The following is a 27,189-nucleotide window of genomic DNA, read 5'->3' on the forward strand; positions in this document are numbered from 1 at the left end:
GTGTACCTTCTGACAGAACTAGGAAACATAGTTTCACAGAAACCTCTGCAATCTTCTGACTCTTACAGTCTGTCTGATCCCTCTTCCCCAATGTTCCCTTAAGCGCAGGTGTGGCAGTTGTGTTGCAGGTTGTATTCAGTGTACTCCACAACTGTGGATTTTGGTAATGGTCTCCAGTTGTTGCAAGGAGAAGTTTCCTTGATATTGCATAAGGACTAAAATTTTCTGTGAGTAGTTAGGAAATATATTGATTTAATAAAGAGGTAGTTGTAGGTTTTCCTTCAAGATCCATGACTTTACTTGCCCTAGGTAGTTAGCTTGGTTTCCAGAAAACAGTTTCAGTTTTCTTCTTGATGAATGGGTCTGAAGTTCCATTTAAAGAACTACTGGTAGTAACCAAGACATGTGTGCCACCACTCCACCCTTAGGGCTATTATCCTATGGCGGTCATTATTGTAATTCATAGGTTCGTAGCTGGGGTAAAACCATAGGTTGCTTCCCTCCTTTGGAAGTTTGCATGGTGTCTTCCAGTACCAAAATAGCTAAGTCCTCTAGGAGGAGGCATTCAACTCATTTGCATATCAGGGGCCTCTGAGTCCTGTATCTGAAGCACAAGGTGTCTTCAGCAATAGAAACTTAACCTTCTACTTCTGGAAATCAAGAACAAGAGGAACAATCTGTAATACTTCGGGCGTCTCTTGGACAACCCTAATCAACAACTCAAAAGAGGGCTTCTTAAGCCTGGTGATGAGGTTTCCGTTAGCTGATGTCTGACTGTTAGAGGGAGTATTATCAGCCCAGATGAGAAAGTTTTATTTATAGACTTATAGGTTTATGGTTATATAGCCCATATTTCCCCTAGAAGTTTCAAACTTTCATATCCTACAATGAAGCTATAATGCATTCTAAATTGATACCTGTGCAGGGTAACAGGTAGATCCAGTTTTATCCTTCAACATACAGACATCCACATCTAGAGGCCATCTTTTTTCTAATCTGTGTTTTTTACACTGTTGTCAAGAACTAGATGACTGTAGCTGTCACTGTAGTCACCTATTCTATTAGACTGGCCAGCATGTCTGCATTTGTGCTAACACCATACAACTGGGTTATTATGATACTATAATATAAGATCAGATGTAATCTATGACAAACTGGTTATTAAAGTCAAACTGGTTATTTCAGGTTTTATTGATATTTGACTCCATATGAACTTCAGGATTTCTTTTTCCAGTCTTTAGGAGTATAATTGAGATTTCAAAGGTGTTTGTATTGATCCTGTAGATTTTGGGAAAATAACCACTTACAATATTGGTTTTGCCAATCAATAAGCACAGGATGTCTTTCCATCTTCTAGTGCCTTCGGATTTTTTTTTTTTTGCCTTCGGATTTTTATCCTGTGTTTTAAATGGTTATTATAAAATCTTTATTCTCCTTGGTTAGGTTTGATTGTGTTTTGTTTTAGCAGTTAGAGGTTCTTTTTGTTGCTGTTATTCTCTACTTGTTCATTATTAGTATGTTGAACGCTACTGACTTTTGTATGCTGATTTTGTACCTTGACAATTCAGTAAAAATATTTATCAGATTTAAGAGCTTTTTCTGTGGAGCCATTAGGGATTTTCAAGTATACAATAGTATAATTTTCCAATAGAAAAATTTATATTTTGTTCTTCTAAGTATCCCTTATTTCTTTGATTTAATGCTTCAACACTAAGTTCTATAAGAGGGAGAGTAGTGAACACTGTCTCATTCCTGATTGCTTAGTAAATGCTTTAAGCGTTTTACCAGTTAGTATGATGTTGCTTGTAGACTGTCACTTGTAGCTTTTCTTATGCTGAGGGATGTTGACTCTACTCCTAGTTTCTTCCTGATACGTATCATAAAGGGGTGAGAAAACTTGTGAACAATCTTTGCTTAAGATATTCAGATAACTTCATCATTTCTATCCTTATGTTAATTTATGTGCTATTTTCAATTTATTGATATGTGTTCATGGAATGATAACAAGTAGTCACAATGTATGATGATACTGTGTTCCTGTAGCTATAGGATCTTCACTGAGAATTTTGTATACAAATTCAGCAAAGAAATTGATCTATTTATGTTGTTACTATTGTTGTGTTCTTATCCAATTTCAATACAAGAGTATTGCTGGCTTTAGAGAACCAAGTTGGTAGTCTCCCTTCCCTTTCTATTGTATAGAATACTTTGAAAAACATTGATGTTTGCTCTTAATTAAAAATTTGATAGAATTTGGGGACAAACATGTCAGTCACAGACATTGTTTCTTTATTATCATTGTTTCTTATTCTATGTTGTTCATATCATTTGGGTTTCATATATGTCTTTAAATATATTCATTTTTCTGTATTTTCCAGTTTGAGGACCATAAATATTCAATGTACTTTTTAATGATTATCTGGATTTCATTAGAATCTATTGTAATTGCCTCCTTATCATCTCTATTTCTATTAATTTTAGTTTTGTCCTTTTTTGGTAGGCTTGGCTACGGGCTTGTCAATTTTGTTTATTTACTCATAAAACTTTCCGTTTATTGGTTATTTTATTTATTTAGATTTCAAATGTTATCCTCCTTCCCAGTTTCCCCTCCACATGCTTCCTATCCTCTCCTCCCTGCCCCTGCCTCTAAGAGGGTGCTCCCCCCACCCACCCACCCACTCCTGCCTCAGCAGCCTAGAGTTCCCCTATCCTGGGTCATCAAGCCTCCACAGAACCAAGGGGCTCCCCTCCCAGTGAGGCCATATAGGCAATCTTCTGCTACATTGTCAGCTGGAGCCATGGGTACTCCCTGTGTACTCTTTGGTTGGTGGTTTAGTCCCTGGGAGCATTGGGTGGGGGTGGGGTGGTCTGGTTGGTTGATATTGTTGTTTCTATGCATTGTTCTTTTTGGCTCTGTGTCATTAATTTCTGCTCTAATCTATAAACTATTTTTGCCTCAGCTGATTATGAGCTTGACTTGCTCGCGTGCATCTAAATGTTTTAAGTACAACATTAGGCTAATTATTTGAGATTTCCCTGACATTTTAATGTAAACAGAAGTAGATATAAGCTTTCATCTTCATAACTGCCTTATCTATACCACAATCATTATAGGAAACTATGCCTCCATTTTCATTTAATTCACTGATTTTTTTTTATGTCCTGAAAGATTTCTTCAAAGATGTACTGATCTTTCAAGAATATTCTGTTCAGTTTCCAAGTATTTGTATAGTTTTTCTTGCTAATGAATTCTTAGTTTTACTGCACTGTGATATAACAAGAGAGAAGAAAATATTCTGAATCTTTTGTATTGATTAAGAGTTGATTTGTAGACCAGAATGTGGTCTGTTTTAGAAAATATTCCATGGACTATTGAAAAGAAGGCATATTCTGTTCCTGCTGGACGGAACATCTGTAGACATCTGTCAGGTCTTTTTGATCTTTGGTGTAATTTACCTTTAAAGTTTGATGTCTTTTAGTTTAGAGGTCTAAATAAAGATGAGTGTGGGGTATTAAACTCATCTACTATCTTTCTGTCAGGATTTATCTGGCTCTTTAGTTCTCTTACTATTTGTTGCCTAAAATTGGATGCCCCTACCATGGACTACAAAGAGATACACGTCAGCCAGAGAGCTACATAGTGCGACCCTTTCTCAAAAATGAAAGAAAAAGAATTGGAAGCCCAATATTTAACATATATTTATAATTTTGCATCTTCTTGGTAAGTGTTTCTCTTTTATTAATATGTAACAGCTCCTTTTTCTTTACTACATAATTTTGGCTAGAACTCTGGTTTCCTGATATCAGAATAACTATGTCAGCTACATTTTGCCCATTCACTTGGTAGATTAACAGCACTTATTTAACATTAATTATCTTATTTATCTACATTTCAAAAGTTTTCCCCCTTCCCTGTCTCTCCTCCACAAATCCCTCCATATCCCCTTCCCTTTGCCTCCAAAAGGGTGCTCTCACACCCACTCACCCACCCACTCCAACCTCACTCCTCTAGTATTCCCCATTGCTGGGGCATCAAGCCTTCACAGGACCAAGCTCCCACTGAGGCCAGACAAGGCAATCCTCTGCTATGTTTGATATAGTGGGAGCCATGGATCAACTCATGTATACTCTTCGGTTGGTGGTTTAGTTCCGGGGAGCTCTGAAGGGTCCAGTTAGTTAATATTGTTGTTCTTTTTATGGGGTTGCAATTCCCTTCAGCTCCTTCAGTCCTTCCCCTAACTCTTTCTTGGGGTCCTCAGGTTCAGTCCAGTGGTTGGCTATGAGTATCTACATCTGTCTTAGTCAGTGTTGGCAGAGCCTCACAGAGTACAGCTCTATTCCAAGCTCCGTTCTGCAAGTACTTCTTAAAGGTCGCGTAAGTGCTGGGGTTTGATGTCTGCAGATGGAATAGGTCCCAAGGTGGGATGTCTTTGGATGGCCTTTCCTACAGTTCACTCTCAGTCTGTGCTTGTTTACTGGCGAGGCACACTGCTCGTCAAAAACAGATGGCTAGGTCTTGTTTTCTAGTCTAGTCAACCAGTCTGAGTCTGTATTGATGAGTTGAGACCATTTACCTTTAAAGTTATTATTGAAAGATGTTCACGAATTCCTGATAATTGGTTGTTTTGTGATGAGCTGTGTTTTGTGATGTCCTTTGTTTCCTCTCCCCTATGACTTATATTCATTTAGGCACGATGGATTGCTTCTTTGCTCTGCTTTGAAAGTATTCTCCTCTAGTGAAATCCATTCTTTCTCTTTTGCTTTCACAATAGAACCTCTCCTATTTGTACAATATTCTTTTAAATGTCTTATGCAGTGCTGGATTGGCAGTCATGATCTACCTAACTTTGTGATTGTCTTGACTCTATCTAATACTCTATTTTAAGAGGCAGATTTTCTGAATATTGCAATCTTGGTAAATTATTAGCTTTCAGGCCTTGAAATGTATTGTTTCATGCTTTCCTGGCTTTTAGAGTTGCTGATGAGAATTCTAATGTCATTTTTGATGAACCAGCCTTTATCCTTTGCAGCTGTTAATATTGTTTTTCTTTTTTTGCTTTGCATTTTGGCAACTTGACTAGGTCATGGAGAGGTTTATCCCTGGACTGGGTTGGATCTTCACTTTTGTATTGGGATATTCACTTTTTTCACTTTAGCATTTGGACATTTTCTGCTGTAATTTCATTGATATATGTATATAATATATATTCTCTATGACTTTTTAACTGAGACCCTTCTTATAGTCTATATATTCTTAGGTATGATCCGTTGATCATACTCTAGAATCTTAAGATATTGTGGCCATGGACTTCTATTTCCAAGATACTACCAGGATGAGTTTCTATGATGATTCTCTAAAGATGTACAGGAACCAGGTGGCTTACAGAACAAAGACACCAATTAATATTGGATTTCATACAACCTCAAATATAACTGAAACTGTTGCTTGAGCTTAGACTGAAGAGTGAGTCCTTTTATGTATTGAACAATACCTTCAGCAACACAGAGGCATAGACAGAAAGTTTCTCAGGAAAATAGTATGAGGGAAAATGTAGTAATAGTAATAGAAGCTTAAAGAGTAGAATGGAATGTCCTTAATTAGACCATGAGATGAAAATATTGCTAGCTCATCATGAATTTATTAGAGAAAAACCTAAAAGACAAAAAAACAGTGACTGACTCTCTATTTTATCTATTGCCATGTAATAAGCTAGCCATCGTCATAAGAAAAACAGAACTATGAAACCCTTTGGTAAAACCTACACTTGGGATGATGAACAGGGAACAACAAGTGATCAGCACCAGCCTGGGATACAGAAGGACATGTTGCCATAATGAAACAGAAAGATGGGTAATACTTATCAAAAACGGTCACCCTCACCTGGCAAGACCACGCCCATGGGGGCAATAATGACATGGACATCTTGAAAGTGAAAAACCACTTTCTTATTTTCCTTAAGTCCCACTCCACAAGATAAAACCAATACTTGGTACCACTACCAGAGCAAGAACCTATGACTAGGCAGGTCATAGGTCCTAAAGCAGAACCTGTTACTATTATATTGCTAAGTAGATAACATAAAACCAACTCTTGGTTGCCTATCATTATACCCATAGATTAATGCATCTCTCAGTTCTCATCAGAGAATTTTCTACTTGAAGTGGGTAATGATTAACATGTAGACCCACGACTGGCAGAGAAGCACAAAAATTAAGGACCAGAGAATGCTCAGGCCTAAATGGAACACAAGCAATCCTTTCTGCCAAGGCTCGGGGATCATGGAAGAAGACAGAGTACAAGCCAGAGGCATGGATGATGGCAAAGAAACATATCTTATGGACAAGCAGGGCAGCTACACATCTGAACTCAGTGCTTGTAACAGCAAGGCAAGTCTAGTACAAACCCAAGACCAAGCCACAGCATGCAATCCATCATAGATATTGAACTATTGACAATTAATAGCCAATAGGTGGGAGAAGGGGAGTCAACTGAAGAGGGGAGCAGAAGGCAAGTCAGATTTTTCGAAGAGAGTGGCTCCTAAATCAGACATGCTCCAGGAGAATGCCACATGTCCATGAATATTTAAATAGCAAAATTTGTCATAGTTTTTAATGATACAGTATTATGTATATGAGAAGGAGGGATTGAATCTGGGAAGAGTTATAATAGATGAGTGGCATGACCAAAGCACAGTATGTGAAATTCTCAAGGAACTAATAAAAATTTTAAAACATGGTCTAACTCCTATTCGTATTACAAGACTATGCGTTTAAACTCTGTTGTGTATTTTACGTATTTTGACTATATACACAATGAATAATGTATATTTATTACATGTTTGTATTTCTTAGTCAGATTCATACCTTCAAAAGAGATAGCATTTTCAAGCTACATTTGACTTTTAAAAAAAAGTTAAATGCCTCAAAACCAAGAATCAGTCATAATATTTATCATATTTGGGCTTTCATCTAAAATTTACTCCAATACTGGTAAATAAATTTATGTCTGTAGCTTTAAAATCATGTAAGTTGCACTGCCCGTTTCCTATTTTCGTTCTTCTCTAAAGACCAATGTTGACAGAGGTGAATGCTTAAGTGTGATCACTAAGAAGCCTTTTGCATCATCAAAGGGACTTACTTTTCAACCTTAGCTCAAGTGACAGATTCAATTTGAAAGATTATCTGAGTTGTATTATCTGCCATTGTATTGAAGCAGGTAACGGTCTGGCATCACAGCTGATGTGACAGACTTTTCACAGGAGGATGTATAACACACACACACATACACACACACACACACGCACATACACACACATTCACACACACACAGACACACACACAGACACACACACACAGACACGCACACAGATGCATACACACACACACGCACACACACACACAGATGCATACACACACATGCATGCACACACACACAGACACACACACAGATGCATACACACACATGCACGCACACACACACAGACAGACACACACACAGACGCACACACAGATGCATACACACACACTCAGGCACACACACGCGCACACACACACACACACACACACACACGTTTTCGTTATATGCCTCAAAACCAAGAATCAGTCATAATATTTATCATATTTGGGCTTTCATCTAAAATTTACTCCAATACTGGTAAATAAATTTATGTCTGTAGCTTTAAAATCATGTAAGTTGCACTGCCCGTTTCCTATTTTCGTTCTTCTCTAAAGACCAATGTTGACAGAGGTGAATGCTTAAGTGTGATCAATTCAGCCTTTTCAATTCAGCCAGATTCAATCCCTCCTTCTCATATACATAATACTGTATCATTAAAAACTATGACAAATTTTGCTATTTAAATATTCATGGACATGTGGCATTCTCCTGGAGCATGTCTGATTTAGGAGCCACTCTCTTCAAAAAATCTGACTTGCCTTCTGCTCCCCTCTTCAGTTGACTCCCCTTCTCCCACCTATTGGCTATTAATTGTCAATAGTTCAATATCTATGATGGATTGCATGCTGTGGCTTGGTCTTGGGTTTGTACTAGACTTGCCTTGCTGTTACAAGCACTGAGTTCAGATGTGTAGCTGCCCTGCTTGTCCATAAGATATGTTTCTTTGCCATCATCCATGCCTCTGGCTTGTACTCTGTTAAATACAATGTATTTCTGAGTTTTTTGAAAACCAAGACTAATCTGTCTCCACCTGGAAAACAAGCCTTCAGTGTGCTTGTCATTCCTTCTTCTATACGGGAATTAGTGTGGAAAGCAGAAACTGTGAGGAGGACCATATCTAACCTAAAAGAGGCCAAACTGATAGGAATAGAATCCCTGCTCTATTTTGTATACTGCTGCAAGAGGGTCTACAGGCAACTTAACCATTAATCTGTATTTCACTAAGATCCTGCAAAATACATTTACCTTATCAATTCTTAAATTCAAATTCTTAAATGCATGTAAGTATATATGCATATAAGTATATGTGTGTGTGTTTGTGTGTGTGTGTGTGTGTGTGTGTGTGTGTGTGTATCTTACTTGAAAAATGGGTTGAACTTGAAGGAAAATCCATTCTGATGAAAATAATTTCTAAAGCTATTATGTGACAGTTTCCTCCCAGTTCACATAGTCCTTCCACTGAAAGAAAAGGGAACTCTAAGCACATAAACAAAAGATCGCATGTCTAGAAAAACAGAAAGCTTCCTAAGGCTCCTGTCTCACAACACAAAGGAACAAATACCTGCTTAGGGAGGCAGACAGAGACTGTAGCTGTGAGAGCGCCCTGGTCCTATGGACTGCTTACAGGATGCCCAGAAAGCTCTAGGTTTGCAGCCAGCTTTCATGAGTCTTCACCAATATTAGAGTGGGTTTTTTGTCATGTGCCTGATTTTGTAGGCACCCGTACCCTTTGTAAGGAACCCCTCTCACATATTCCTGTCAGTAACTTCCAAAACCTTTGTTGATTCGCCAACTTGGACATCAGAACAATCACAATTTGGAGCTCTAAAAGGCTCCCTTTAAGGGGTGAATAAAACGTGTGTGTGTGTGTGTGTGTGTGTGTGTGTGTGTGTGTGTGTGTGTGTGCGCATGTGTGTGCGTGAGTATGTGTGTGTATGCATCTGTGTGTGCGTCTGTGTGTGTGTCTGTCTGTGTGTGTGTGCGTGCATGTGTGTGTATGCATCTGTGTGTGTGTCTGTGTGTGTGTGCATGCATGTGTGTGTATGCATCTGTGTGTGTGTGTGCGTGTGTGTGTGTATGCATCTGTGTGCGTGTGTGTGTGTATGCATCTGTGTGCGTGTCTGTGTGTGTGTGTCTGTGTGTGTGTCTGTGTGTGTGTGAATGTGTGTGTATGTGCGTGTGTATGTGTGTATGTGTGTGTGTGTTATACATCCTCCTGTGAAAAGTCTGTCACATCAGCTGTGATGCCAGACCGTTACCTGCTTCAATACAATGGCAGAAAGGACACATGGCAAATATTCCCCCTCTAAAGGGGAGAACTCGGGAAAGATAAGGGATGGGCCCCAAGACTTTTAGCATTTTGAAATATTTATTACATACATCAAGATCCCCTTTTCATAAACAAGTTCTACATTTGTTTTTCTGAGTAACAGAATAATAGACTTGAAAGTACAAATAACAAGGTTCTCCTCAGAGTTTTGAAGGTTAGAAAGTTTGAAAACTAGTGGGACAAATTCTATCTCATTTAAATGATTGACCAAGGTGCTACTATAGATCTGTGTTCTCTGGACTCGAAGTGGTAAGGCAGTCCTGTTAACCTGTCAGCTGCCTTCCTTCCATTGTCTTAAAGGAAAGGCATGCTTTCCTGGTGTGACCTCATCTCTGTCTCCAAATCAAAGCTGACAGATTCTCTACTGGTAAAACCTTCTTCCTATTTCTGCCATCCATTGAGACACCAATTTAGGTCCTATGTCGTCTCCTGCAACCACTTCAGCAAATGATGATGTGGCCATGTCTATGTGTTCTCTCCAGAAAACACTTCCACACTTTTGTCATTTAGCACAGACTGGTAATTGTTTATCTTTATCTATGTCCTGTTTTGTTGGAAACAGCAAGAGAACTTAAGCCAGGCCTTTAAACTGGTTAGAATTCCCTTTTATTAATTAACATCCCAGTTCCTCATTCACAAGTTCTGCTTTCTATAGACATTTGAGCATTACCTGGCTATATAGCTTCCAGACGACAAGAAGAATTGTCTTTACTCCGTAGTCCAGGAACTGTGTTTGCATTTTATCCCGGAATTCACCAGACACAGCTGAAACGTCTTTGTGAATATTCTATCCATCAGTATACATGTATACCCCTCCCTGTGTCCTATTCCACGATGAGCCCTCACTAAAGTTCCCTTCCATTATCCGCTGTCTTATCAATAGTCTCTCAGAGAAAAGCCAGGCTCTTGATTACATATCAAAATTCTTTTGCCCAACATCAATAGCCTAGTTCTAATGCCTCAGCACATTTTAAAATATTTATTGCATCAGCACCCCACTTTCCATGAACAAATTCCACATTTATTTTTTCTGGGGCAACATAATACCAGACTGGAAGATGTAAATAACAAGGGTCACTTTCTCAGAATTCTGAAGGTCATGAGTACAAGCACAAAAGCAGCACAGGGTGCTTTCTTCCGAAGCTGACCTACCTGCAGGCCCGTGGCCATCTTCGCCCTGTGCCTTCACACACAGTCCCATGGATGTCTCTGTTGTCAAATCATCTCTTCCCAAAAAATACAAGTAATGTTGGAGATCTCCCATCATGCTTTTCCACCAAATCACAATCTTTCTAAATAGGATCACATTCGACGACTTGATATTCAGATTTCAAGATATAACATCTGGAGGGTACATCATGCAGGCTAGGACAAACCTGTGTACATTATCTATAGTTTTCTGCCATAATTCCATGGAATTAATCCATGTTTCATTTGTTTTCATGTTTCCTTTGTTTCATCTTTATAATGGCACACATCTCCTTACTAATGATGTACCCCTTCAATTATTTAATTCATGATATTATTAAAATCTTAGCATCATCCCAAAGGCTATGTTTTTAATGAGAAAATAAATAAGACATTAAAATTCTGTCTAATAAAGTATAGAAAATAAGTTGCAAGTACATTAAGTATATACAAATGTTTCATCTGACACATGAGCAGAGATGTTGTCTCTATTCACATGGGCTTCATATCACCTCTTATAGGCAATATTCAAAGCTAGTTGGATTTGGAATGCTGCCTAATTTCCTCTATGACCTTAATATCAGTGTCACAGTATGCTCAGAATACAGCCATATCCTCACCTTTTCTGAACAGACTGGCATGCAGAATATCTTTCTAACTTGGAATGAAAATTTTAAGCACTGGTTTTGAAATTAAAGTGCCAAAACTTAGCTTAAATAACTGGTGAAATAGTATTTTAAATGTAGATGTTTTCATTTTTTGTTACTTTTGCAGTTCAAATAAGAAAGGTCTATGTTTCTCAAAGCAATGTTCAATTGAAGTTTCTAACAGACAGAACAAATAAAGGAAGGGATAGGCTGTGGTCTATAGTTTCAAAAAGTATGTGCTTTGTAGAGATGCTATCCAAAAATCTTTCTTTCACACAGGATTGACTTTAGATATTCAGAAAGAAATTTTATTGCATGAAAAATTGGCTCATGGTTTTTCTAGTAGTGGGCAATGTTTTAATTTCCTAGACTGACTCTTTCTTTGTGACCTAAATCATAAAATCACCCATCCTGCTGTAATTGAATGTGAAAGATAAGAACAGCTGCAGGCATTGTAGTCTAACCTGTATGAGATACAGAAATCTAACGTTTCATTTCCCCTTTATTAGAGGTAGAAAAAAATGGGTACTTATCTCATTAGCAAGTGCTCTGTGTTTCAATCATGCATGTTTGGTTAAAGTAGATTTTTCAATACTAAGAACGGGCACTGGGCAGGCGAGATGGGTCAGCTGGTAAATGTGCTTGCCACCAAGTCTAATGACCTGAATTGGATCCCTCATTCCCATATGGTAGAAAAGAGAATCAGCTCTCAAAGATGTCCTCTGACCTCCATGTATGCCATGTAGCTGCACACATATAAACACACAAAGTAGAAGATAGATATATACATAGATATATACATTGATAGATGATAGATAGACACATACATATATATAGATGATAGAAAATAGAGAGATGACAGATAGATAGATAGATAGATAGATAGATAGATAGATAGATGGATAGATGATAGAGAGATGATAGAAGATAGATGATAGATAGATAGATCATAGATAAAAGATAGATGATAGGTAGATAGATAGATAGATAGATAGATAGATAGATAGATAGATAGATAGATGGAGGTAAACAAGAGAGAGAGAGAGAGAGAGAGAAAGAGAGAGAATTGAAGTAAATAGGTAAAAACAAGCATCAAGTTATTTTAAGACCTATGTCACTTGTTTATGTGTCTTTCCTGTTGCTCACAAAATCCTGAGTCAATGAAAATGGATGGTAAAAAAAAGACTTTTTCCTTCTTTTATGTTTATGGAATATTTTTAAGTATTTCTTTTGGTTGGTTGGCTTTGGTTTGATTTGATTTTTGAGATCATAACATGACTACATTATGTTCTCTCCCTTTTCGTCCTCCAAACCCTCTCACACACTCCTCCTTGTTCTTTCAAATTTATAGACTCATTTTCCACTGATTTTTGTTACATACATGTATTTATATGAACAGACATAAATTTTTCTAGATACATAAATACAATATGCTCAGTCTATATTTCTTAGTATTTTATGAGGAAGAGGATTATAAATTTGTAATCTTTCATACAACAAAATAATTTCTCCCATCCAGAAAAACTACTTTTGTACTTACATAAAAACAAGATGGTGGGTCAGATGGTTCATCATATGAGTGCTTACTGCTAAGCTTGACTGCCTGAATTCCACCATGGAATCACACGATAGAAAGAAAATACTGAATCCTACCAGTTGCCCTCTGACCTCTACACGCATACCATGGCAGGGACACACACACACACACACACACACACACACACACACACACACACACGAGAGAGAGAGAGAGAGAGAGAGAGAGAGAGAGAGAGAGAGAGGGAGAGAGAGAGAGAGAGAGAGAGAGGGAGGGAGGGAGAGAGGTAAATGCATGCTAAAATGATACACACATGTACCTAGAGTACTCAAAGTTCAGCAGCTTCAACATTTTATAAACTGAGAACTAGGTAACTGTATTTTACGGAAGTAAATAAGGTAAAATATAAAAGGTTATTTCACTTTAGAACAATCATTTATAGTCTCTTTGGTCTTCCTAAGACACTTACTTCAAATGCACTTCTAAATCCGTGGCAAGGAGGCCTGAGGGGCTATGTGTAGATTTTTGTATCAGCTCCTCTCCTTCACTATGCACATGAATTGGAAATTATTTCAAACCTCTGTTCCATCTCCACACACATCTCAGTTGTGCCTTTCCTTTTCGAGCTCTTTCCCCTGCAATGAATCCACTCACAAATACACTGGTAATGGTAATGAGTCTTCATTCAGTATTATTGCAGAACTATTTTATTCTCTGGTCGTTTGTGTCTCTATGAAGGGCTCCAGTAAGTTCCATATTCCAGTCTCAAGGATGGTTATCTGATGCTTTATGTTTGCTCACAATGAAATTTATTGCCTCACCCAAAGAGTATAATTCTCTATTGATTGTTTATTCATTCTTTCTCTCTATTTACCAAAGTTTATTTCCCATAAAAAAGAAATAACATATATACATATATACATATATATATATATATATAATTCAAAACTTAACGAATAAGTGACACCCACAACTCATTATTGCATATAAAATTGGGCACCACTTAGACACTTACCCACCAGTGTGCCTTTTAATATCTTTTTGACATTCATCTTCATTCTCTTATTTTTAACATTTTAAGAACTAATTATATATAAATGCCATCTAGGTATCTAAGATAGAGCAGTAAAAGGTAAAAAAAAATAAAGAGCAAACATAGCAAATAAGATTTTAAAACAGGTACATGCTAAGTGGTTCTGGTTCCACTAGAAATACAGCAGGTCACATTCCTAAATAAGGAAGTCTTGAAGATGATTGACAGCTATGCAAAGACTTCAGGGAGATGAGAGCTTGGCCATTGGAACATCTAGAAGCAGAATGGTGCATGGTAGAAGCTCGCACCATTTATTCAAGGAATGGTGGGATGTTCGCATACCCAACTTCATTCAGTCCAGTATCCCTTCGGCATTCAGCTAGGTCTTGCATTCAGCTAATTATTGCAATATCAAGTCCATGTTCATAAATATTCTTATTTTATTCATAAATGTTCACATCATCGCGTTACTGTGCACTTTACAAGAATCTTACATTCTTACTATTGCCGTTGTGGTCTAGGCATCAAGGTAACGCACTTGCCCACTATCATTATATTTCTCAGGATATTTTTCAGAATTCAACAAATGGAACAAATGTTTCAAGCTTGAATAAAAAACAAAGTTGTAAGAGTTTTGCTATGAAGACCTAACTTTGTCCCATAAGTGAAAGCAGTTAAATCTTTTAGTCTTTAGTTTCCTAATGAACAGCAGAGAGACCATAACCCGTTGAAATGTATAGTGCTGCTTTTGGACAGGAAAGACGATGGAGACAACATGCTGCTGGAGTACTAAAAGCCAAAGCTCAGAAGGGGAGAAACTGCTCCAAGGCAGAGAGCACAGCTACCATATCGTCATGGTGATGGAGACATGGCTAGGATCCCCTTGACCCTCCAGGAGCCATTAAAGCTGATGAACCCACCTGGAAGGACAGTGAGCCTGCTAGCTTCACTGCTGATACCTCTCATGCTTGTCTGGTTGTGTGTACCACAAGATGGTCCGCTACATGAGAACTGAGCCACAAGTACTCCTCCTTCCCCTTCGTCAATGCCAAGGCCAACAGCATCTTACTGCAGAGCCAGCAGCAGAGCTCCATGCTCTTGCCCTTGACACTGCTAATGCTTGCGAGAATATGAAGGGTAGAGCACAGGTGGGGACAGAGCATCAACTTTAATAGCACCCTGTGGCGGCTCAGTGATTGACAGCCTGTAGCTCCAGTATAGAGAGTGGGAAGACAGGTGGACAGGCAGAGAGACATCTCTGAAATAGTCACTTAGTGAGGTCACTCTTGGATGGACTGATGTGGATCCCAAGGAGAACTGGGTTCAAGGAAAACCACATTTTAGGAATATTTAGTGACCATGGATGAGGAGGACTTCCCTCTTTGGATGCTGGACCTTCCTAGCTTCCAAATGATTATAATACTTATTCCATCGTATTGTGAGAAAGTAAGACATTATTCCATAGGCATCCCCTAGCACAGTGCCAGATAGCACATTGGCTCAGTGTTATCCATTCCTTCCCCTCCCTTTCTTTTTTTTTCCCCTTTGAGAGAAAACCTTTTATGATCCAAGGTTGTCTTGGACTCACTGTATGACTGAGGTTGGCCTTGCATTTCTGATTTCCTTGTCTCCACCTCCTGGGCATTAGGATTAAAGACATGTTCCACCACCCCGGCATCCATTAGACTTCCTTTAAAGAAGCCAGAACTTTGTCCATTCACATATTTGTCAGGTATTTATTGAATATCTGCTCTGTAGAAGGAGATTTCTCAGATCATAAACGTTATATAAGCTCTAGAACTTTCCCTGACAACCTGGAGGAGAGAAAAGCCACTTATTTAAAGTCACAGGCATCAAGTAGCACTCTTCTGCGTCAGGTTAGTGTCTGCTAACCACTAAAGGAATGGCTTGTGTGCATGATCATAAGAGAGCATTAGCTTTAAGGGAATGATGAGCAGAACATCGGGCAATTCCTGCAAGTGCTGTGTAGTGGTCAAGGGTCTAGGCTGTGTAGTCGGTCATGGTTTCAATTCTGCCCTTGTCACTCACTGACTGTATGTCTCTCTGAAGTCCTAGTTTACTGGCTATAGAGTGATTTTAAGGTTACAGTCTTCATAGAATGTATAAACATGTGTGATGTGTGTCAGGCTTGGCTCCTACACACGGTGAATAGAAGCTAACACTGATGCTGGTAGTGAAACGGCAGAGACAGAAAGGTCAACATATATGGCTGTAACTTCCTGACAGGCTAAGTAGGAGGAAGAGACATGTCGTGAAGTCTGTGATCATAATAAACACAATAAAGATGACCAAAAAAGAAATGTATAGTGCTGAATTAATTACTAATTAAAGTATGATCCTTATTTGAGTTCTATAAATATATGAGTAAGAAACATGAGACTAACTGCAGAAATTTGATCTTCAGATAAAATGAAATTTAAGGAATAATGGCAAATCAAACAACCTCACATGATTGGGTCAACAATTTTTTTTGATATCTTTGAGCTATTGACCTGTATTTTCTGCTCTAATGGTCAATTTCCCACCAGGTCAGTACCAGAGTCGTTAGGTCCTAAGGGAAATGTTACCTTCCACATTGATCCGTTTCAGGCTTTGTCTATTTCTAGAATAACGTCTCTCATGATTCTTAACCTTGCCAACTCACATCTAAATTCACAACTCGCAGTCAAATGGCAAGTGGAGTTCATAAATAATGTATTTTTCTACATCTAAGATGCCTCATGGCCACGTCAGGTTCTCCCTTTGAGTTATGCTAATCTTACTGTGTGGTTAAGCCTCAAAATGGTTTTGTTGCATATATCTCATTCTGAACTTATTCCTAAATTCCCAAGGAAGTGTGGAGAGATTTATGGTGTCTGAGTAATGAGAAATATTAGCGAGATAATCATATCCGTGATACACACAGTGCGAGGTATTTTTCTACCTCATAGACACATAGACGAGATGTTACTTCATTTATAGACACATAAAACATTCTCGATTCACTGCCTTTCATTCAGCCGTTGCTCGTCATACATGCATTCTTTGTCTGCTTATTTAGCTCCAAGTCCATTAGAGACTGAACTTCTGTTAGGATCTCTCTACCGTTCACCAACCAAAAAGAAGGAAGAGGAGAATTACAACAAGCCTGCATTATCATGAGACTTTTCCTGGGGACACACAACAGACAATTCTATTGACTCCAGATAGAGAAAGAAAGACAGATCAGAGTAATGATTACACCAAAGTCAGTGCTCCTAACCACTGAGCCATCCCTCCAGCCCCCAAGCACAGCTTTTATCCTCTCCCTCCCTATCACTCACCTCGAATCATTAGATTCCTTTTACTATCCAACTCTTCCCCTGGGTTCAGGATTTTTATTTGTTTTGTTTGTTTGTTTGTTTTGTTTTGGTGGGGGCAGTTGTTTTGGTTTGGTTTAGTTTGATTTGGCTATTGTTATTTTTTTTGAGGTTTTTTTTCTTTTATTTTTTTATTGGATTTTTTTATTTACATTTCAAATGTTATCCCCTTTCCTGGTTTCCAGTCTGTAAACCTCCTATCCCTTCCCCCTCCCTTTTCTTCTATGAGGGTATTCCCTGTCTTCCCACCTCCCTGCCCTGACATTCCCCTACAATGGGGGTCGAGGTTTGGCAGGACCCAGGGCTTCTCCTCCCATTGGTGCCCAACAACACCATCCTCTGCTACCTATGCAGCTGGAGCCCTGGGTCATTCCATGTATAGTCTTTGGGTAGTGGTTTAGTCCCTGGGAGCTCTGGTTGGTTGGTATTGTTGTTCTTATGGCATTGCAAGCCCCTTTGGCTCCTTTAATCCTTTCTCTAACTCCTCCGATGGGAATCCTGTTTGGAATGGAATCCCTATTGGAGTTTTTATTTGTTTTGTTTGCTGGTTTTGTTTTCTTTTTGATCCCAGGAAGGGCTCTTTAGCATAGATATAAATTATTCCTTCTTGTCCCTCTGTCCTGTCAACCTTAAGGAATAAAAAGCACCGTTTTAATCCGATTTCCTTTCTAAATAAGAGATTATTACAGAGATGCTAAGCACACCTCCTTTTCCCTTCCCAGTCCCCCTTAATATGAGCAAGTTCCCTTTGGGCTGTCACAGTGGTCTCAAATGCATCTGTTAGTACACATACGTGAGCCAGGCGACCTCACCAACATCTTGTCCTTTATATGTTACCCTCAGGGACTATGGTATTTGTTATTTACCTTTGATTGTTCTCATGGGAATTCTGTGATCATGCAGTAGACTCACTTATCAAGCTTGATTTGCAGCAGGCTTGACACTGTATGGTACAAAATGTAAGACAGTCCCACTTGGATTGTTTCTGATGACTTTGTACCTAGGCTTTCCCTGTGGGGGAAAGACTCAGTCCCGTTTGCATGCCTTATCACCCAAAACAAGACCCGTGAAACTACGACTGCAGCAAGAAGGTACATTGTTCCCTTCATACCACATGGGGAAAGGTTCCATTCTAGGATTTCTCCTGTGGGTTTCCCACCTTCGATAGGTCAGCGTCAGTTCCATGTCTCAGCACTCGTTACAGACGAACCATTCCGCCCCAGCCCATCTTTGGTTCTGTTGGTGCTGGTTTATATACTGATTATGTTACATGGACATTACCTGGGCACGAGGCATGACACAAACTTCTGTTCCTCAGATAAGGAACGAATGGCCAAGCAAAGTAATAATTACTGCAAAATACAGATTGGTGAACCAGTAAGCGTATTCGTGTTACTGACAGTGGTATGGGTGAAGGGGCAGAAGCCACTCATGGCAACTCCATGGTCAAACACTCACTCCTGAAAGCTACACCCCAGGAGCACTCTGCATGACTTGCAGGCAGCCAGCAGGTCAGCTCTTTTCTCCAGCAACTGTTTACTATTTCTATAAAGGTAGGAAGGAACCCCAAGAGCTTTCTGGGGTTTTCAACTTTTTGGGATTTGTGAGTTGTTTACTTTTTGAGTCCCATGAGCCTCCCACTCTACTTCCTGGAGGAAATATTTTAACTCAGAGCTTCCTAAGCCCTAAGGGGACTTTCTTCAAGATGCAATGTTTCAACTCCCAGGAAATTGCAACATAATACCATCCCACTCAGAATCTTCTAGGATATTAAGTTTCAAAATTATAGAAAAAAGTTGAAACTTAGTATCCTAAAAGATTCGGTTTGACATTATGTGGGAGGAACAGGGCGTCTCCTTGCTCTGAAAGCAACTTCCAGCTCTACCTCCTAGTAAAAGACACTAGCAAACCAATCGAGTAAGTCAATCACTCGTGTGCAAATTGAAAGTTAATAAAAATGTCCTTAGATTATTATATTAATGATCACTAATCAGAGAACGTGTCTCTAACATATAGAATCAAAATAATACCCAGACAGTTGTCTAGTAAACATGATAACAACACAACTTAAATAGTCTACAGGTCTGAGAAGACTAACAAGTAATGAAAAACCAGCCCATCCATCCCTGTTAGAATAATATACCCCCATAATGACTTAGTTTCCCTAGATATATCGTCACTAATACACATTGCAGACTATCAAAGCCTAACCCAGCTCCATGGGCTTTTGTAAACAGCTTCTTGAGATCAATTTGTGTGTGCACATGGATCAGGAAATTCAAACAGGCTATTATTGTACAGTCCAGGCAAATACTGTAACACTGAACAACATGCCTAGCCTTATTCGAGATCAATGAAAAATATACTCTTATATATGTGTGTTACTGTCACTTACTATTAGGTAGAGATGGAGTTGTGGTGTAACACACATTTTTATATTTAGCTTAGATAAGTATGTATATCTGTCCATATATACAGTCAAAGAGTATATATTAGTCTTGGCCACTTACAGTGTGTCAGTTATTCATTATACACAGTATAATTTTATAATTTAGCTATATTACTTTAAATGTAACGTGTAGAAAGATATTTAAACTATCCTAATGACTTTTTAACTTGCTCAGAGTGATTTTATTCTTTCTTTCCAGGTGGTAAAGATGATGATCATTGTGGTGGTGACGTTTGCCATCTGCTGGCTGCCCTATCACGTGTATTTCATTCTCACTGCGATCTACCAACAGTTAAACAGATGGAAATACATTCAACAGGTCTACCTGGCTAGCTTCTGGCTGGCAATGAGCTCGACCATGTACAACCCCATCATCTACTGCTGTTTGAACAAAAGGTAAAAACAAGACTGCTGGTTCTGGGTCTCTTCGCACCTCCACCTTCCCTAGAAGACTGGGGAGAGAGTGTAAGAACTCAGAGAGAAACCAAGCTTGCTCTTGTAGTATTTTCTTACATCACTAAATGCACCACCTTAAAACCTAGGTACTCAAAAGTATCGCTAGAACACTGGCTCGACCTTGCTAATCCATGACCCTTTCTCAGTTCCTCATGTTGTGGTGACCTCCATCCAAGGTATTTTGTTGCTACTTCTCAACTGTAATTCTGCCTCTATTATGAATCATAATGTAAATGTCTATGTTTCCTGGTGGTCTTTCTATGTTTCCTGATGGTCTTAGACAACCCCTGTGAAGGACTGAAACCCACAGGTTGAGAATCACGCATTACAGGTTTTTATAGGTGGACTTTACATGGGCCAATTTCTTCCCTTAAAACCTTCAGAATTTATTCTACCAGTGTAAAAGAGACCCTTATGAGTGGAGGTTCTTCCACATTCCCAAGGATGAGATTTCTTCAACACAGTTAAAATACTTTTTCTATGAGAGGGAGAAATAACGGGTTCCACGATAGGGACTCTATTAAAAGCACTCTCATCAACAACCTTCAAAGTGCATGCTTCTGTCAGAGAAAGGAGACTCCCTGCCCTTCCCACATAGCCCTGCAGGCTGATGGACAGGGTGAGACTAGAGAGGTCAAGTAAAGAATTTTTCAAACATCTTTTCTAAATAAGATCATTCATGCCACACGTAGTGGCGTATGCCTATTATTTTAGCAGTCTGGAAACGGAGACAGAGGGATTGGGAATTTGCTTTGAGCCAGGTCTACATAGCAAGGACCTGTCTCCCCCCCACCAAAAAAAGGGGGAGGGGGTAGAAGCACTTATAATCAAATTTAATAATATGAAGAAGGTTAACTCTGGCCCCCATATTTAAAAAACATAAAAATTCTAAAGCCAAACCCACTGTGTTGCTATACTGAACACGTGGAGGAGTAAGTTAAATTTTACAAGGCAGTTCCCTCAATAAACCCGTGGATTTGTACACCAGTAGAAGTAGTTCTTTAGGTAGATGTAAGTAATTGCACAGTCTAACTTCTCAACGTGGGAAGACACCAAGAGACCTGTGCCTTAAGTTAGTGAAGCGCTTAACGAACTCCTTTTAACTTAATTGTACCAGCCATTTCTCAATTTAAGCCTCTGCGCAAGTAATAAATCTGCTTTGAATCAAGTGCATTTAATGGCATACAGTGACAAGGACTTCACATGTTTATATACGATTAAATAAAACCATTACAATGAACAATTTTAACATTAAATGAGACTAATTTGTAAATGTGCAATTATTTACAACAATTAATAATATTAATTAATAATAAATGCTTTGGGAATAGAATAAGCCATTTTGTAATGCCTTAACTCGGCAGGCTCGTGTGATTAGGTGTGTAAATGTATGAGATCACTGCCAACAAGCCATTTGCCACACTGATAACCCCAGGCGATGCTTTTTCAATTTGATGAATTATTTCCCCGATGACAGGAAATGATACTTTTAGAACAAGAACTCACAGGACGGATCCTGCACTAGAAACACAACGCTGTGTAAAAAGTCAAACTTCAATCTGTGGAGTATAACATGGGTATCCTGTATTTTACGGCTTATGGAAGAGTTGGGGGAAGGACTGAGGAACATGAAGGGGATAGAAACTCCACAGGAAGACCAACAGAGTCAATTAACCTGGACCCTTGGGGCTCTCAGAGACTGAACTACCAGCCAAAGAGCATGGGCTAAACTTAGCGCCCCACCCTCTCACCTCCCGCATGAACGCAGCAGTTGGGCCGCTTGCTCTCCATATGGTTCCTGAACAATTGGAGTGGGGTTTGGGGTATCCCCAAAACTGTTGTCTGTCTGGGCATTATGTCCTTCTAGATGGGCTGCTTTGTCTGGCCTCAGTGGGAAAGAAGTGCCTAATCCTGTAGAGTTGATGTGCGCATGTGGAGGGATACCCGAGTGGGGGAGGGGGGTTACACCTTCTCAGAAGAAAAAGAGAGGGGGGATGGAGAAGGGATTGTGAGGTGGTTACAGGGCGGGGGACAGTGATTGAGATGTAAAATGAATGTTTTTAAGTCAAATTTAAAGCCAGGGTTAAATCATTAATTAGTGTCTAAAATCAGCTAAAGGAAACTGCCTTTTTCTCTCCTTCTTCCCAGATTCCGCGCAGGCTTCAAGAGAGCATTTCGCTGGTGTCCTTTCATCCAAGTCTCCAGCTACGATGAGCTGGAGCTCAAGACCACCAGGTTTCATCCCACACGACAGAGCAGCCTGTACACCGTGAGCAGGATGGAGTCCGTGACCGTGCTGTTTGACCCCAATGATGGAGACCCAACCAAATCCAGCCGCAAGAAGAGGGCGGTGCCCAGAGACCCCAGTGCCAATGGCTGTTCCCACAGAGGTTCCAAATCTGCCTCCACCACATCAAGTTTCATAAGCTCACCCTATACCTCTGTGGATGAATATTCCTAAGTCCATGTCCCAAGGTGATAGCTATCATGAGGCCACCGTGAGGCCAGCCTAGGTCCCTCATTCTCCTAACCATGCCAGATTCTGTTCTAGGTACTTTGGGGAAGCAGAAGGGCAGTTCTTAGGTGGGCATACTTAATCTGAGAAAAGTGGAATACCAATGTAACGAAAACTACCAACATGTCAGCCAGCACAGAGAAAACTGAGTCTTTAATTTATTCTTTAAGATTCTTAAGGGTCATATGCAGCAGGTACAAAGTGTGAGTCTGAAAAATGACCTAAGTGTCCACTGTCCGCCATTTAACAACGGCAGTGCACCTTTGTGACCGCAGAAGAGCAGAGGGGTTTTCCAAGAGATTAAGGAAGCTCTAAATTGCAAATCTGACCAAGGGAAACATGACCTACATAAAACAGAAATTCTCTGTGGCTATGAAGTAGAAAGGGCAAATGACTGACTTCCCACACACAAGTAATAAAAAAATAACCTCAAAGAGTAGGAAAATATGAAAGCCTTTTCTCATTCAAAATTCATTTTGTAGAATGAAAATTTTCAGAAATTCCCTCTAATACATTTTGCAAAAAAAAAAAAAAAGGGGGGGGGGGGAGACAGCCTGAACATAGTATGTCTTTCTTTTGATTATTTTTCCCAAGGAAATAATTTCAAAAGGAATAGGAATCATCATTTAATTTTGACCACTAGGTGCTCTGAGTGCTAAACTAAGTTGCAGTCCAATGTGGGACCTTAAACAACAAAGAAAATCCTCACCATCTTCTTTATGACTCACGCTTTTTTTTTAATTAAGTAAATTGTAAAACACTGAAGTTATCTTCTAATGCAAAGGAGAGTTCACATTTGCCTCTGGAGCACATTTGCTTGCTTGATTTGGGTAACACATTAATAGTACTTAGAACTTATCAAGCCACTAGCATCTCCAAGTCCCTGAGCCAGCAGCTCCTTCCTACTGCTGTCCAAAACAAAGTCAAAGTCATGAACTTTATTGGTTATGTCACGGTATCCTTCTCTTCTTTCCTCATTGTGGGGGGTGGGGAAATAGGCCATTGGGGGAGTATCACAATGTATTTCAAGGGTAAGCTGAGTTACCAAAGGACAAATTGAAAAATATTAGTATATGTACTGATAAATCAGAGAATACATAGACCCACAAGTAGCTAGCAAGAAAAAGAAGATGCATAATACCCTGGAGACCTGAGCTACAGATGAGGAAGAGGACAGCACACACCCTTCCGGGCACAAAATTGATTGTCTGTACAAAATTGATTGTCTGTACATCGATAAGGAAAAGTCCCTCTAGAAAGAAATGAGTTAGTGATGTGTGTGTGTATGTATGTATCTCTTCCTAAAGGTTGTCTGACTTATCTAATGTAAATTAGTATTTTTGGCAGTCTCCTTTCTTACCCCTTTAACTCCTTCCTGTATTAATTTATGCTTGGAATACATTGTGATATTACTTCTTTCCAGTTAGGGAATCTACCATATGTAGGCACATTTAAGAGGTCCAGGGCAAAACAAGAAACATCTGGAAATGTAGAATGTGTCTTCCAGACTATATCTCTTACGATACACAACTGATCGCGAAACTGTTCTGTTCACGAAATCACAAGCCTTCTGGGAATGAGATTTGCCCTACACACATGCCTTTTCCAACACTCAAGAGGGTTTCATAAACTATCTGTCTAAAATAATTGCCTCTAACGCTGTTTTCCTTTGTGAATGCTCTATCAACGTAAGAATATTTCTGAAGAGTTGGGCAGAGGCAATTACCTGAGAGTAAATCATGGTGGATAATCACAGCATTTGTCTCCGGTCCTTCTTTATCATTTGAAGCCCAAGCCATAAATATCTGATTGTTATACAATTTCAACTCTCTAAAGCACCAAATGACATATGTTTGAGTTGACTCTAATCACTCTGATAAATGAGCAGTCAGAAGTACATATGTGTATTCAGACAAACACTGTCAAAAATGAATGTAACTGCTTCAAGGATTGAATTCAAAATTAAAACCAAATGGGCAGATGGTCACTACAGGATTGCCACCAAAACCACTTGGTGACATCTATGACGCCTTGTGTGCATGTCCCCACCCCCCCTTTGCAATTGTATCAAGAATCTCACTGTCTGAATATAGTGTTTTAAAATGTTTATTCTTAAGATATGTAAGTGCTTGTCAAATGTAAAACTATCACGAAAACCTGGTACGTGTCATTTTTCTTCTTAAATTCACAGGTATGTAGGGCTGCTGTAATTAAGTTTACAGTACAGGGGAGCATGGCCAGCCTTCAAATTCTCAGTCAGTGGATGGGAAGTTGGCCTTCAAATTCAATGTAGTCACCCACGCCCATACACATTTGAAGAACATGACTCCTGGCTTTCATATTAGGCAAGCTCAGCAGAATTTCCTAAGACCTTCCCAGGGTGGCTCTTGCCACAATCAGTTGCTTTTACTTTTGTTTGGATTTTTTTGTCACATCTGCTGCTGCTTTATTTGGTTCCCTTCTGCTGACACTCTTGCCCCTGTGGCCCACACAGCTTTTTAGGGCCTTGTAAGGCAAACTGACATCATTCGCTCACAGCTCCTGGTGAAACCAAGACTTAAGAGGCAGACATTTTTAAGCTCAGAAGTTTAAACAATAAGAAACTAAATAAATGGGCAGAAAAGATATAAGCCCTTTTCGTTGAATTTCAACACTGGACTGCAAAATAAACCACATGGAGGTTGGCTTCAACTGCGCTGACTTTAAAGAAGGCCATGTTTGCATATTTGACAGAGTTTACATGACTTGGCCTCCAAAATCCAGTCTACCATGTAATAGTAAAGTTCAAATGGAATCTTTTTCACTGTTTACAGACACTGACTCTGAGTCCTATCTTGGGCTTTTATGTTTAAGTACCAGGAAAAAAAAAAAAACACTAAAATAGTTTGAGGGAAATATAGAAAAGAATGAAATAATTGATTGGTGTTTTGTTTCTTTTTTGAAAAAGAAACGGTGAATCAAAAGTAAGCATCCGGCCTCGTTATTTTACATTCGGAGGAAACAACAAGCCCACTTACTGAAGAATCCAATCTAACACAGCTCTCAGTGCTTCAGTAAGCCGCTGCGTTTACTATTCCACCTCCCAACGTTAGGGCGCCGACATTTCCAACCCAGCAGCCAGTTTACATTCTCTTTGGTGTCTGAAAGTCTCTCAGAAACAGGCATCCGACCAACTTCAAAGTGCTTCCGCCCTTACATCCTACGCCAAAAGCCAGAAGGCTTGATATCAAACCCAAGAAACACAAACTAGATGCGAAAACAGTGCTAGCCAGCTCAGAATTTTTGTGACTACATAAATCCCTCGGAAAACTTCTCATTGCTGTCTGGCCAATTATCCCATCGAATAAAATGGCAACAATGTAGCAAAAAAAAAACCAAAAAACAAAAAAACTGGAATAGGCAGCTTCCTTTGTCTTTAACCATGTGCCAAAAGTTAAGGGAATTAAGCATGGCTCTGGCCAGGCAGAATAACAAGATTAGAGTTAATTCCCTTCAGGCCAAACAAGAATTGAGATGATATCCAACAGGGCTAAATGAGGGCACTAATTGTCTGGTGTGTGTGTGTGTGTGTGTGTGTGTGTGTGTGTGTGTGTGTGTGTGTGTGTGTGTCTGTGAAAAATCTGTGTTTATAAGACATTCAAATATATACACCTTGTAACCAGTGAATAAAGTATTTTTTGTTGTGATAATTATACACTGACTATATTTAATAAGTGCACACTCTTTGCATATATGGCAGTAGATAGAAAAATTAATGTTTTCATTTAAATTTATTAAAATATTATACAAATTGTTAAATCCCTAAGCTCGTCCTATGTGGTAGCTAAAACATCTTATGAAGAATGCTATCAACTTCAAGCACTCCAAGGCAATCAGTTGTCAAACCATAGTGTATTTTATTGCTTGCCTTTCTGCTTGAAATAGTTTTCCTAAGTTCCTTTGATTCAGGAAAGAAAAGGTATTTATAAGAAGCTCGGTTACTAAAGTATAGAAGATCATGCTTTAGACAGAGCAGGAGTGTAGAACGCTGTGTTTCAGAACACTGGTCTCTAAGCTTTCCCGACTGAGAGACTAGGATTAAGCCCAAGCCTTCTAACATCTCTCTAGCACTGAGAGGAAGCCATTATCTGTTCTGAGCCCCACTTAACTTATCAATAAAAATAGAAAATAACAATACCTTATGGTAATGGTGAGAGAAATTATTCATTAATACATGAACAGTTCAGAGCTAAGCAGAGAAGTGTGTTTAAAACATCTCATATATGCAGGGAGACAGAGAAGCCCTTTGTCATCTGTGTCATTGTTTCCTGTGCTGTGTTTTCAGGGCCTTGCAGTTACTGCACCAGAGCTGTTTCGAGAGCTCTTGTACGGTCCCATGCACTGCATATGACTGTTCCTAGGTTTCGTTCTTGCACCCTAGCTCCTGGGGAGGGAAAGTCGTGAAAGCGAAGAGGTGGCAATGGCCAATTGACAAAGGAGTAAGTAGTCTGAAGCACATG

General features: G+C 39.3%; 1 protein-coding gene across 1 annotated transcript in view; it reads left to right on the forward strand.

Annotated features, from left to right (window-relative positions):
- Tacr3 (tachykinin receptor 3) overlaps positions 1-23,210 on the forward strand; it is a 97,260-nt gene extending 74,050 nt beyond the window's left edge. The window contains 2 exon segments of the mRNA NM_017053.1: positions 19,919-20,115; positions 22,324-23,210. Coding sequence (NP_058749.1) covers positions 19,919-20,115; positions 22,324-22,636 — 510 coding nt within the window. The 3' untranslated portion in view covers positions 22,637-23,210.
- Positions 23,211-27,189: the final 3,979 nt, after the last annotated feature.

The sequence above is a fragment of the Rattus norvegicus genome, chromosome 2, assembly GCF_036323735.1.
Source record: "Rattus norvegicus strain BN/NHsdMcwi chromosome 2, GRCr8, whole genome shotgun sequence".
Lineage (NCBI taxonomy): Eukaryota > Metazoa > Chordata > Mammalia > Rodentia > Muridae > Rattus > Rattus norvegicus.